The sequence below is a fragment of the Coffea arabica genome, chromosome 2c (genome assembly GCF_036785885.1).
Source record: "Coffea arabica cultivar ET-39 chromosome 2c, Coffea Arabica ET-39 HiFi, whole genome shotgun sequence".
Lineage (NCBI taxonomy): Eukaryota > Viridiplantae > Streptophyta > Magnoliopsida > Gentianales > Rubiaceae > Coffea > Coffea arabica.
Window position 1 is genome coordinate 72,258,257 of NC_092312.1, and position 12,469 is coordinate 72,270,725.

The 12,469-nt window shown below is 36.0% G+C and overlaps 2 protein-coding genes across 5 annotated transcripts; both read right to left on the bottom strand.

Moving 5' to 3' along the window:
- Nucleotides 1-399: 399 nt before the first annotated feature.
- On the bottom strand, nt 400-5,410 carry LOC113727797 (uncharacterized). 2 transcript variants are annotated; one of them, XM_027252149.2, is made up of 12 exons: nt 5,274-5,410; nt 4,464-4,562; nt 3,870-4,088; nt 3,661-3,785; nt 3,419-3,540; nt 3,256-3,338; nt 2,878-3,042; nt 2,301-2,429; nt 1,729-1,911; nt 1,173-1,267; nt 977-1,074; nt 400-700 (listed from the first exon to the last, which is right to left on the bottom strand). In XM_027252149.2, the coding sequence occupies exons 1-12, from the start codon at nt 5,313-5,315 to the stop codon at nt 603-605; spliced, it is 1,458 nt and encodes a 485-aa protein (XP_027107950.1). In that variant the 5' UTR covers nt 5,316-5,410; the 3' UTR covers nt 400-602. The 2 variants fall into 2 exon arrangements, with proteins under 2 accessions (XP_027107950.1, XP_027107951.1); XM_027252150.2 differs by having other exon boundaries at nt 4,464-4,532; nt 5,274-5,397.
- A 1,452-nt stretch (nt 5,411-6,862) lies between these two features.
- Nucleotides 6,863-10,990, bottom strand: LOC113727798 (uncharacterized). Of its 3 annotated transcripts, none has more exons than XM_027252151.2 (7): nt 10,493-10,990; nt 9,392-9,905; nt 8,312-8,996; nt 8,112-8,212; nt 7,913-8,002; nt 7,702-7,826; nt 6,863-7,578 (listed from the first exon to the last, which is right to left on the bottom strand). In XM_027252151.2, exons 2-7 carry the CDS (start codon nt 9,593-9,595, stop codon nt 7,413-7,415), a joined length of 1,371 nt encoding a protein of 456 aa, XP_027107952.2. In that variant the 5' UTR covers nt 9,596-9,905; nt 10,493-10,990; the 3' UTR covers nt 6,863-7,412. The 3 variants fall into 3 exon arrangements, with proteins under 3 accessions (XP_027107952.2, XP_027107957.2, XP_027107956.2); XM_027252156.2 differs by having other exon boundaries at nt 6,863-7,558; nt 10,493-10,980; XM_027252155.2 differs by lacking the exon at nt 10,493-10,990 and adding an exon at nt 10,140-10,467.
- Nucleotides 10,991-12,469: the final 1,479 nt, after the last annotated feature.

Genomic DNA, 12,469 nt, shown 5'->3' on the forward strand with positions numbered 1-12,469 from the left:
AGACAAACATTCAAAAAACTCACGTACCAAACGGGGTAATGGTTTTCCTGTGAACTGATACCAAGAGGAGGGCCACAATTGTGCTGACATCCCAGTTCAAAGGATAAGTAGACCAGAATAACAAGCCCATTAGGGCGATAACAAGCAATAAGTCCACAAACATGGCAAAGGTTAAGGCTCAAGAGAGACTAGACAGATATTCAGGCTTGCTATAGCTAATTGAATAATGAATCCTCATCCACACTGACCTGACAAGATGCAGATTATTGTGGAAGCAGAAGTGAAGATTTACACTCAAGGATTAGAAGCTACATGGCCTTCTCAAATATTAGAAGATTGAGAATTTAAGATTATTAGGTCAAAACCTCGGATAGCCTACCAGTTACCCAACAAGATTCATACTGAAAACTTGATCACCTTCGACCTGCTAGACCATTTCATTTTTAAGTACAGTTGTCAGAAGTACAATTAGAATGATTCCCAGTAATTATTATGTACATAATATTTTATACATTCGCCTTACTTTTTACATAGAGTAGTAACAAAATGACTAAACTGATCCTTCATGCTTTAGAGCATCAACCTAAAAAGCTTTAAATCCATCAGTTCTGGAGTCTGTATCTTGAGCGCAAACGGCTGAGGATCTCAGCATATTCTGGAGTTGTCTGGCCGAATACTTCATTCCACATCCTGAAAAGGTCTGTACGTATAAACAGGAATCCAGGTCAATCAAACTCAGCTTTAATAAATGAATAATAGCATTGATACAAAACTCCACACGCATTCATTCGTCTTTCTGGTGAGAGCATATAAACTGATTCATAGGGTGAACTACTGAAAAACAGTAGTAATTGGCTGCACAAGGGAATTATTTAACGCGGTCATTTACAATAGTATGTTAGATAACACGAACTGCACATTTAACCATGTCTCAACCCTATTACATTATAATTCTATTAGATTAGCGTGGACCTACCAGCCTTATCAGCAGAGGAAAGACACATGACAATCATGTCGAATCTTGGGATTTTGGTTAGATTTTCTAAGAATTTGACAGCTAAATCCACATCTTCTCTGCCAAACATAAGGCAGAAGAAATGTCAGCAAATCATTAAAAGAAACATAATTTTGCGAATTCATTTACAAATAGTTTATTGAAGATATTAACTTACACGAAAAAGGTAGCAATACACCCAAGAATATCCATGAGTAATGAAGCAGACAAGGCATTCTTAAATATCTGTGGCAATGAAGTTGGAGGAGTTGCCTGATCAGGGAAAAAGAGGAGGTCACACAATGGGAAAAGAAACAAACTATAAACAACAGCAACAATGAAAAGTGAAATTACTATCAGCATGAAATTTCCATTTCTTTGTCAATCTATAATCAGTTTCAACATGAAGATGGTCCTTTCCAAAAAACAAAAAACACCACACAAACAGCATTTAGATAGACATGCCACTGAATTGAAAACAGAGTTGGTAAAGTTCCGCCTTGCCAATCAACCTTTTTGCAAGTCTCAAGACGGAAAAGTCATTCTCCTCCATCAAGATAAATTGTTAAAAAGAATTTAAAGTGATTTTGAGAGAACATAGCAAATAAATTTGGAAAGATTCATAAAAACCATGAGTATGCAACTACAGAAACTTAGCATCCTAAATGGTATATTCTGAATTGCGTGCAAAGGACAAAAGTGACACACGGCTGCAAAACAATTTAAAAATAGACCTTCAATAATTGAGCCTGTAAGCTGCGGTCACCAGAAAGCCCCCGCCAAGAAACCTCAAACTGGTAAGCTGAATTTGGAGGTGCAATGATTTTAGCAGCCTCAGCCTTAGCAAGAGTAGCAGCTCGTGCGGCAAGCTCTTGAACTGATGTCTTCAACTCATGCTTGCCATTGGTGCTGCTTCTCTGTGATTAAAAACCAAAAGAATCAGTAGAGAAAAAGAGAACCCAAGGGCAGGCTGAGTCTTAGCATATAAATCCATAAATCATGCTACAATTTTGATAATAGCCAGCTGATCACAAAGTCATGCCATGCACATATAAAATCTATAATTATTTTAGACCTGTTTGTGAAAGCAAAAAGTATTTGCAGACCGTTGACATAAGAGATCAATCTGCAACTTTTAATTATCTTGTTCTCTTAAATCTTTGTTATTAAACTATTTGCCCTTTCTAATCATCAAAATTGAAATGTTAGAATTGTTTGTTGCCCCTAATCTTCTTAAACATTCACTATCTTTCTAAAAACACCAGCTCTTAACGAAAAGATTATACAAGAAAAGAAAACAATGGACCTTCATTGTCTCCAAAGCAGTGTTCTGAAGAGCTGATTCATGAGAAGCATTTCCATTTTGATCCTTAGTCTTCATACTAGTACCATCAAGTCGCATAGCTGTCTTTAAAGGAATTTCTCCATTATTACCCTGCCAATCACAGCTTAAAGTTCAGAGAAATGACTTTTGCCCACTATCTGATAAAAGAAGATACTGATCAAATGTAAAGCTATTTTTTCCAAAAATTTCCAACCATCACAAATGTAAAGCCATTTTTTATCATCTAAAATACATTCTTAAGAATCTCTATGACAGGTCAGGTGCAATGAATATGAAGCTCCAAAGCCCATGCTTTCACCTTGCAATGAAGATGACTATAAAACTCTTAAACACAAAATAAACCTTCAGGAAACAGAATGAACTGTCCCAAAGACAAGTTTTTACCTCCAGAAGCTAAAGGAGCAAGAAAAGAAAAGAAGGTGATTTACTGGAGTCCTTTTTAACTCACAGTAGTTTTGCTCCCAGCCAAGCCAAACCAAATAGTATACATATATACAAGCAGTCAAAAAAGTGAAAGAAGAAACTCCATTGTTCAGACCTTTGTATGATCATCCTGAACTTCAGCCACCATTCCACTATTAAAATCACTGGAGACAAGTTTGACCCCATTTACAGCTTTGTTTGTCTCAACCTTTGACTTTCCAGCTTTTTGCAACCCTTGCACAGAGCTTGTTGATGCTCTAGATACCTTCTTAAGAATTTCCTGGAAATTGACAATGACTGATAAAAAATGGAAGAACTATATCCAGAGATAGCAGTAATATATGACTCAAGTACTCAAGGATTATTAGTTTAATTGAATTTGCCGTCTTAAGTGTTCAGAGGCATGTGAAAACTTTGACAAACTGAGTCCTCAAATCTATTTCTTTACAAGAATAAGAGAACAAGAAAATTGATTACAAGGTAAGGAGTAAACCTTATCTAGCAAAGATTTGGCTTCTGCATATTGCTTCTTGATCTCCTGGTTTTGTGGCTCTAACCTCAAGGCAAATTCAGCATCTGCAATCAGTCATACTTCATCAGAAATACTTCTTTTTTAAATAAATCAAAAAGAGGTTTCATAGGATCCATAATAATACCATCATAGGCTTCTTTTAGTTTGCCAAGCTCTTTTCTGGCTGTTGAACGACGAGAATAGGCCTTAATGTAGCGATCATCTAGATTTAAGGCCTCAGTACAGTCACTCTCAGCCTCCTCGAATCTAATTTAAAATGAGGAGAACATGTCACTTCTTATAGTGTGTACATTTTATCTTATAAAAGAGAATAATTTCTCTATTCTGGAAATAATAAAACTAAGAAGATAGATGATATGAACTTGCCTTTTGATTTTGATATAAGCCATAGCCCTATTAGCATAAGCAACTGCAGTAGGCAACAATGCAATGCTTCTAGAGTAACAGTCAATTGCTTCATTAAACTTCTTATGTTTAAAATATTCATTGCCCTACGCAAGATAGAAAGTAATAATCAGTATCAATACAAGACAAACATGTCATTCTAAACCATATTTGTTGAGTGTGAAGCATACCAACTCTTTCTCCGAGTTTGCATCAACTGAACTCTCTTCTGTCATGAAACCACTTGATAACTGCCTTATTGCATCATAGTTTCTCAAATAATCATATTTTTTAGCAGCATCACCAATATCCTCATTGGCATTTTTTTCAACTGCATGTCTCTCACCAACTCTTGAGCTACTAGACAGCTGATTAGCATTTGCTACATTATGTCTTTGAGCAAGGAGATCCTGAAATAAAACTTGATCCAATCAATAATCAAAAACAACATTTATGTAATAAAAAAAACAGTAAAAATCAGAAAATGCAATCAAAAGATCACCATCATGTCTTCCCCTTTGGCACCACTTAAATGCAATCAACAAGACTAGAAAATGAAAGGGAAAAGAAAAACAAAGAAAAATTTGCAAACAGAAATGCATTCACACTGACTAAATCCACTGTCAGGGTGAAGTGGCTATAAAAAAAAAAAAACACTAACTGCCAACAACTCTTTAAGATAGAGCATTCTAACAGAATTCTGCACATGAATATGATTTCGTATGCTGAGACAGTCAAGGGTTGAGTAACTGCACATCTTAAATACAAGAAAACAGAAAACTTACTGCCTTCTCCTTGCCTCGGGATTGTGACTTAAGTTTCTTGTCTTTATCCTTGAATGATAATTCCCAATCCTGTAAATTATTCAGAAGCCCCTCAAAGTCCTGTTCAACCAAAATCATCACTAAGGTAGGTGTAAAAAAAAAAAAACTAACGAGCAACATCATGTTTGTACTTTCTCTGGGCCAATTTAGTCCAGTAGTACACACTTCAGACGTAAAGAAAAATAATACAGTCCAGTAACATTAAAAAAAAATGCACCTTCATAGTTCTCAACATCTATTTTCTTTTTTTTTTCCTCGTACAAGAATATATTTCGCAAAGAAATCTTACAGCTAGCTTGATTTCATCCACAAATTAACACGGCTTTGAAATCCTTCCCGGACCACAAAATAGTGAACTCACAGAATAGAATTACTACAGGCCTTGACTCCACTAGATAAACATAAACACAATGATGAAGTTACTGCTCTCAGAATTTTATTTACACTTTTCATTTCTAGTCAAGAAATGGATTCTACCAACCCTATAATCTTGAACCATTTTCATCTAATTTCTTCTTAATTTCCATGAACAAATAAAGCAGCAAATTTGAAGGGTTCTTCTTGCTTGAATACCTCCAACTTCTCCACCAGCAATGTGATGGTAATAGAACTAATACCTCCAGCAAGTATAGAATCCAGACCTTAAAATCAACAAGCCCACAAAAAAAAATGCAAAAGCTAAAGCCGTTTCGATATTGAAATCATGCTTGGTGAAAAGATACTACAGCAATGCTGCTCTGCTAACAAATAGAAGAGAAAATGCATATGCACCTGAGCTTGATCGCGAGAATGCTTGGAGGGAACCCTAGACATTGCTGGGAATAGAGGGCACGGCAGTCGGAGAAGAAGAGAGAGCGGAAGCAGTTCAGAATTCAGATGCTTCTAGAGTTCCAAGGGGAGAAAGAAACACATTTCATTTTAATACTACCATCGAAGCTGGATCAACTTTTAAGGCTTAATTACAAATTGTACCCAGTAATTAGGAGTTAGTGCAAATTGACCCCCTGAATTTACAAAATTTACAAACTAATTTTTTTTGTTCTTCATTATTTCTCTTATATGTGTAGATTTACTTTTTTCCCTTCCCACTCTATTGTAAATCTTGATAATATTGTACTAAATAATCTTTTTCCTCACTTAAATATAGATTATTATTTCTTATGAAAAGTTTTTAAGGGTAGACTACTATATTTATCACTAGATAGAGTTGTTAATGAAGCAAACTGTTTGCGAACGTATTTATGTTCGAATCGTTTGAATTCAAAAAAAGTACAATTGTTTAATGAACGAATGCAGTTCAAACACAATATTAGATTCGTTTAATAATCGAACCGAACATGAACCTCTTCGTGAACACATATATATAAATATAAATACAATTAATATTATTAAATACATATTATATTTTACTAAAAAAGTACTTATACATAAATTAGCATTATTTATTTTTTATTCTAAACAATGTATTATTTATTAACAATATAATTAGATCATCTTCAAAATCAAATTCGAGAACCAGCCAAATTCGAGCCGTGCTTGACCTTGAATTTGGCTCGTATAGTTTAACAAGTTGAGTTTAAGCTCAATCTTAAATGTTTATACAAATAAACGAATCAAATTTAAACGATATTTGTAATTTGTTAATATTCGAATCAAACTTGAACCCTATTTGTATAATATACGAACAAAGCCTGAACATCAATCATTCAACTCAATTTGCCTCGTTAAAAGTTCTACCACTAGACTACTTCAATCGTATAGCTCCTTCATTCCTATTAAAAAATATATATTTTGATCATAATATGTTAAAGAATTTATTTTTATAGTTGAATATAATATTGTTATTTTTTATGAAAATATTTAATGGTTGAGAAACATATTTACCAATAAACTATACCTTTTTTTTTTCAACAAACACCACCAATAAACTATACAAATAACTTTTGCCACTTAACTATTTTTATTTAAAATCACCCACTTAACGCACAAAATTGTTTTATAAATAACCATTCGTTTAGGTTTTGCCATTAGATATCATGCATTTCCATTAGCTCGGAGGATGCGCATGGAATTTTATGTGGATGGTAACTATATACTTTGCTTAAGCACAGGCTAGAGACTGTATCTGCACGTTTGTTCATATTCAACTGTTGAAGCAGACAATTGAGCCTAGCTGAGAAGTAAATTGTATCCAACAAATGAAAAAGCAAGTTGCAAGATTACCAGAGTCAGATTTCAACATTTAATCTATAGCCAAGACAGCATGAAAAATTGAAAATCATCTGAACATCGTTGCTAACGCAGCAGACCAACAGATTTCAGCACAAAAAGGGAGAATAAGTCCCTTGTACGCAAAAACATAACAAGCAAATTTCTGCAGCTTTTAACCAACTTTGTGATTCTGGTACCACAAACCTAATAGCATTACAAGATTTACAAGACAACTTGATGATAATTCTAGACAAATGTCAACCCGCATTCTGGTGTGGCATGACAATTTCAGTAAACCAACACCAAGGCATATGTAGGCTTTCTTGCATATTACAACTCCAGCCTTGAAGATCTGCATCTTGGTCCTTCTATGAGGGGGGATCAAATTGCTTCAAGAAACTCCCAAAAGCTGCACTCCAAATGGACACCCCACCAAAATGACTTACATTGATCCAAGCAGCCAGGCGGTTGTAGAGTGCAAAAACAATCTCTAAAGAGAACATTAATAAGGAACCTATCAAAGCTATACCAAATAAAGTAATTAAGCGAAATTCAGCATCGCATCTTTCCAGTCTACAGATGCCAGCATCAAATTGGATTATATACATCCCATCCACTTAAACTGGGTAAACCTAACAGAACTATGCAAACACCGTATTCCTGAATTCCAGCAGAAGACAACAACCAGAGGTGGTCAAATCAAACAAGCAGCTGCAGCCTGCATCTTCTCATGTATTGCCTTGTAGCAACCGAGGCTGCACAGTGGCAACTTTGACTTTGAGTCTCGGTACTTGTATGCATTTGTACAAGAAGGGCCAGCACAGTTTTCACGTGGAGGAGGATAACTGACGGCAAAGAACAAAGGCTGAGTCAGAGACAAAAGAGGGTGAGAATAGCAGAAGTACATATTTGTAGTGCCACGGAGACTCCTGAAGATCTGTTGGCGTGCAATTAAATGTGCACAGGATTGAAAAAGTGGCATATTTACCTACAAGGCTTGGATTCAAGAATTCTTGGGAGGCCTATCTCATCGGGGAACGTCACAGTAGTCCCGGACGGGCCAATCACCCATCTAACTGCATTTGATGCAAGAACGTTGTTTGCAGCCCTCTCCTGCATCACATCAGAGACCTATAATTTAGAATGAATCCAAAAAGACGCAAAGATAGCTTCTTCACGTGGATCATTTGCGTTGTCACCTGAGCCAGCTCATCTTGTCGCTTCTTCATTTTATCCTCTTGCTTCTTCCTACTGGAATCTTGGCCTAGGATTTTTCTGATCGCCTCAGCCTGTAAAACCATCAACCCTTGAAGTCATATCTTTTACAATACATAACGTAATTTGACTGGAATATCAACCTAAATAACTGGCATAAAAGTCTGTTGTAGCAAGCACAACCTCAGCCTCCCGAGCAGCCTTCTCCACTTGCATCCTTCGTCTTTGAGCAGCCTCAGCTTTCTTCAGTTGTTGCTCCACCTCCGACAGTTTTTCCTTTGGCTCTGTCACTCAACCCAACATAAGTTATATTGTAAACATTCAATTAGAAAAGTTACAGATGCATTTGAACCAGGACAGAGTTCTATAACAGGAATGCTCACTTTTAGGTGGGGCAGGAGGTAATCCATTTGGGAACTCAATCAAACTTGCACCAGAAGGGGAAGAAGTGGATCTTGCACTTTTGAGTGCTCGTTGGCGGGTAGTGATAGCCATTTCCCTCTTAAAATCCCCTGACTCATCAATTAACTCGTTGCTGTGCTTTCTCTTTGGTTCAGGCTCATCATCAGAGAACGAGTCTTCATCTTCAAAATAGTCTGCATCTTCGGATGCTTTAACTGATCTGGACTTCCTACTCTCCTTGCCTAATGAAGAGCTGTTATGGTATCTCAAATCTACATCATTACTGTAGATATCACCATAAGATAACCTAGATGCATTCTGTTGCTTCTTGCTCCCTACTTCATCTACATCTTCAAACTCTGTGCCGTGACTTGAACTAAGTCTCAGACGTCTGACCTTTTCAAGGTACCGAATCTCGTCATCACTATTATCTTCTCCATCATCAAAAACTTCACCTAATGAACGTTTCTTAGGAACTCGTTTGCTCTTACGAGAGGACTCAAGAGCACCAGATTGCCTAGTAGAGACACTTTGTCCAGGCATCTTTCCCAGTGAAATAACATGTTTCTTAACAGTAAAACCACTCTTAGAAAAATCCTTCCATGGAATGCCCTGCAATCCACTTCCTTTGTCCTTAGAAGTGCAGCGACCTGTGTTTTCATTATCCTGGAAAATGTAGGAAGAAGAAGCCCCTGTTAAGCTCTAATTCAACCCATCTTTCACAAATTAGAGCTAGAAAAATATGGCCCAAGGAGGGGGGGGGGAAGGCATGGTTTGTATTGAGGCGGGAATGAACTGGCAAAGACCAAACCGCTGTGATGGTTGGACAAAATAAAGAGTCTTTTATCAACTTAGCTATCTGTTAACTCACTTGGAAAAATAACATGCTATTATGCTAAACTTTTTTGGTCAATGATCCTGAATAAGGGATCATCTTTGATCCAGAGCCCAGAAGAAGAGAACAAACCTACTATAGATATCAAAAGGATTAGAAGTTTCAAATAGAACAAGCTCGGACTTTGGTAGCCTTACTTAGTGCAAACATTAAAGCACAGAGTTACCTGCGCAATCAGCTTAGGGTGCACAGGTGGGCCATCAGAAGAGAGAGAAGACTTGGTTGATGAAGACCCAGCAAATGATGAAGCCTCGGAAACGGTTTTAGTATGTAGCGTATGAGTAACACCACCAACCTTAAGCTTCACTTTCTTAAGTTTACTGATACCTGCATCATTTGATTCTCCCAATCGTCCAACTTCATTACTCATTTTAGAGACAGTTTCGGCGTCACCAAGATTATCATACGATGCTCTGGAAACTGGTTTGTACTTTCTTTCCCCCCCGTAGCAGCAGCATGACTGAGATTTTCCTCACTTGATGGTTTGCTCATACTGTCTGATACAGGCGTTGATGACAGGGAAGAATTATCCCGGTAATCCAAACAAGATTGAGAATCATCTACTCTACGGCGAGGCCGAATGCTCCTCTTTTTCCTTGCATTTCTGCCCGTATCATCAAATACAAAACTTCCAACGTTTTCCATAGTGGCAGAGTCTACTTACTTCCAAGCCTCTGCTGCTGCAATTCATCAAGTAAGACATTGTCAAAGTCACGAAAATCTGTTATAGTGCAAGAAAAGGAGATCAAAGAAGAATGAAGCAGATCTCATTTCTAACATTCTCAATCTGCTTTAAACTTGCCAAAAGGACACGACTACGAGATTAATATCTACACTAATGCAATTTCTGAGTAGAAACAAACAACCTTGTAAGCATATTAAACAATACTATGATAAGCTTTGTCCCGACTTACGCTAGTTGGTTAAAGTACTTCTTTTTTCCTCATAAAATATGCTACCAACTATCGTACGACCTCCAACAGAGGTCGAGCTTCTTGACTAATATCATAAGAAACCGTGAACTTTATGATGTAATCTTTGAAAAGCAAACAAGAAAACATAAAAGCGAATCTCACTGAAGTCCAGGAACAGGTAACATGGTATAATTGATTTTTAAAGAAACCCCACATAAAAACACTAGCTTGACATCAAGAAACTGGAAAAAGAAAAACGTATAAAAATGGGAAGAAAATTACAAGTTTCCTTCTGGAACTCAAGAGACAACATATGATAAGCATAAAAAAGCAGAAGATGAAAATTTTATTACCTTGAGTTATTTTCTTCCACAGAACCCTCAAAATATGAGGCTGGAGAGGAGCTGAAAAGGGCAGAAATTTTGTGAAGGAAATTCAAGAATTACAGGAGCCCAGTTGGAAAACAGTGACAAAGTTGGGAACTTTGGGGGAGTTGGGGGGAGGAGGAGAGGAGGCCATCAATGAACCTGCTGGCCTGCTCCATCAACTTTCAACCATGGTTCCTCCCGAGTCCTTAGCCCCTCGTGCCTTATGGCCTATTGGGCCAATTCCGCAAGCTTCAAGTTTGTCTATTTCTCCATTGCTGCTTTTCTTTTTTTCCAACAAACGTTAATCCATAGCTGCTTTTCATTTCCTCCATTTTTGGTCCACAGGAGGGAAAAATCTTCTCTCTTTTTTTTTTTTTTTGATAAGGGATCAATTTTTAACTTGTACTTTATGCATAATAAATTCACAACCATAAGCTTGTAAATCAGTAGTATTTGTTTCCTTTAAATTTGCCATGAAACCGCCCCGTTTGGTACTTGTGGTTTTATTTCCACCTAAATGCCTAATGAAATATTTGGAAAGTTGTGTCAAGTATTTGGTCTAGATTTTCCTAGTTACAGAGGATTTAGCTGTTTAAGTGAAATTAAAAAAAAGTTGGTCATACTTTAAAACACAAATGACATGTTATTTATGTTATATTTTGAATTTATATATATATACATTCAAAGAAAGAATGATAAATTGATTTGGGAGCAAGGACTGAGTAGTTTTGCCTATTATAAACCTAATTTTTCTGTTTATAATATTCATAAAAATATATTATTTTTGGGAAAAAAATTCATTTTCATATTTTTAATCTTTTTTTACCTCAAATATATCATATCTTACAAAAAGTGTTAAAATAATTTTTCTCCAAAAATTCTCTGAAAAATGCAATCCAGACGAGATCTAATTTTCTGTTTTAGCTAAAATTTCAATTCTTCCACAGTCAACATGTCAAAGAAATAAGAGTTTTTTTTTTTTTTTTTTTTTTGGGTTTGGATGTCTCGTAAACATGTTTAAACCTCCATACTTTATTACTTCATCTTATTTCAATAAACAAAAGACACTCAAAACTTTTTCTTTAGAAAAAAACTAAAAATTAGAGAACATCTATGATATAAAGGAATTATTAACTTTAAAAACTACTTTTACAAGTTGTCATAAATTCTTTCATTGAATCAATTAACAAATTTTTTCATGATATTAAAGGTGAGCTTTTTGTTTGTTGTATTAGAAACTTAATAAATAAAGCCATACCAAAATTCATTTATTAATGACCCAAAATCGACTTCTATGCAAGAAATCCAACATGGGATATGCGTTCGAAGATCAGCTCTTCATGACTTGTAAGTAACATGATATGAATCCCGTTGCTCAAACGAAACTCACAAATAGGGCTGCAAACGAGCCGAGTCGAGTCGATCTTTGGCCTTATCGAGTCGAGCCTTGATTTAATTTCATCGAACTCGAACTCGAGCTCTACGAGCTGGTAATTTTCAATCGAGTCAAGTTCGAGCTCGAAAAAAATAAAAAATAATTATTTTTATTTTTAAAAAAATAAATAAAATAATATTTTTTCTTAATAAATAATAAAATATTAAGGATATTTATGTAATTTTACTATTAAAAATAATATATATATATATATATACACATTCGAGCTCGCGAGTCTAACGAGTTTAATGTTTTGAGCTCGAGATCGAGCTCGACTTTGGCTCGACCAGCTCGAGTTCGACCCGAGCTCGATATTGATCGAACTCGACTCGAGCTTGAATCGAATCACTCGCGAGCGGCTCGATTCATTTGCACCCCTACTCACGAATAACAAATCCGAATCTTTAGTGATTGACACAAGTTTAATAGTGGAATTTCTACACGGATCCTTCTAATTCCCGTAAGTGCAAACTTTAAGAAGGTAGCTGGAGCCACAATCAAAGATGATTATTTGATTGATAAGTCGG

Bases quoted from the DNA above. Each gene is read 5' to 3' on its own strand.
- LOC113727797 (XM_027252149.2), bottom strand. From the start codon at position 5,315: ATGTCTAGGGTTCCCTCCAAGCATTCTCGCGATCAAGCTCAG. The intron at 3,786-3,869 runs GTATGCTTCACA...TATCTTGCGTAG, and splicing joins CAAACTCGGAGAAAGAGTTG to GGCAATGAATATTTTAAACA. The intron at 1,912-2,300 runs GTCCATTGTTTT...TTTTAATCACAG, and splicing joins CTGCTTTGGAGACAATGAAG to AGAAGCAGCACCAATGGCAA.
- LOC113727798 (XM_027252151.2), bottom strand. From the start codon at position 9,595: ATGAGTAATGAAGTTGGACGATTGGGAGAATCAAATGATGCAGGTATC. The intron at 8,003-8,111 runs GTTGTGCTTGCT...ATGGTTTTACAG, and splicing joins AGGCTGCTCGGGAGGCTGAG to GCTGAGGCGATCAGAAAAAT. The intron at 7,579-7,701 runs GTAAATATGCCA...TCTCTGACTCAG, and splicing joins CTTGAATCCAAGCCTTGTAG to CCTTTGTTCTTTGCCGTCAG.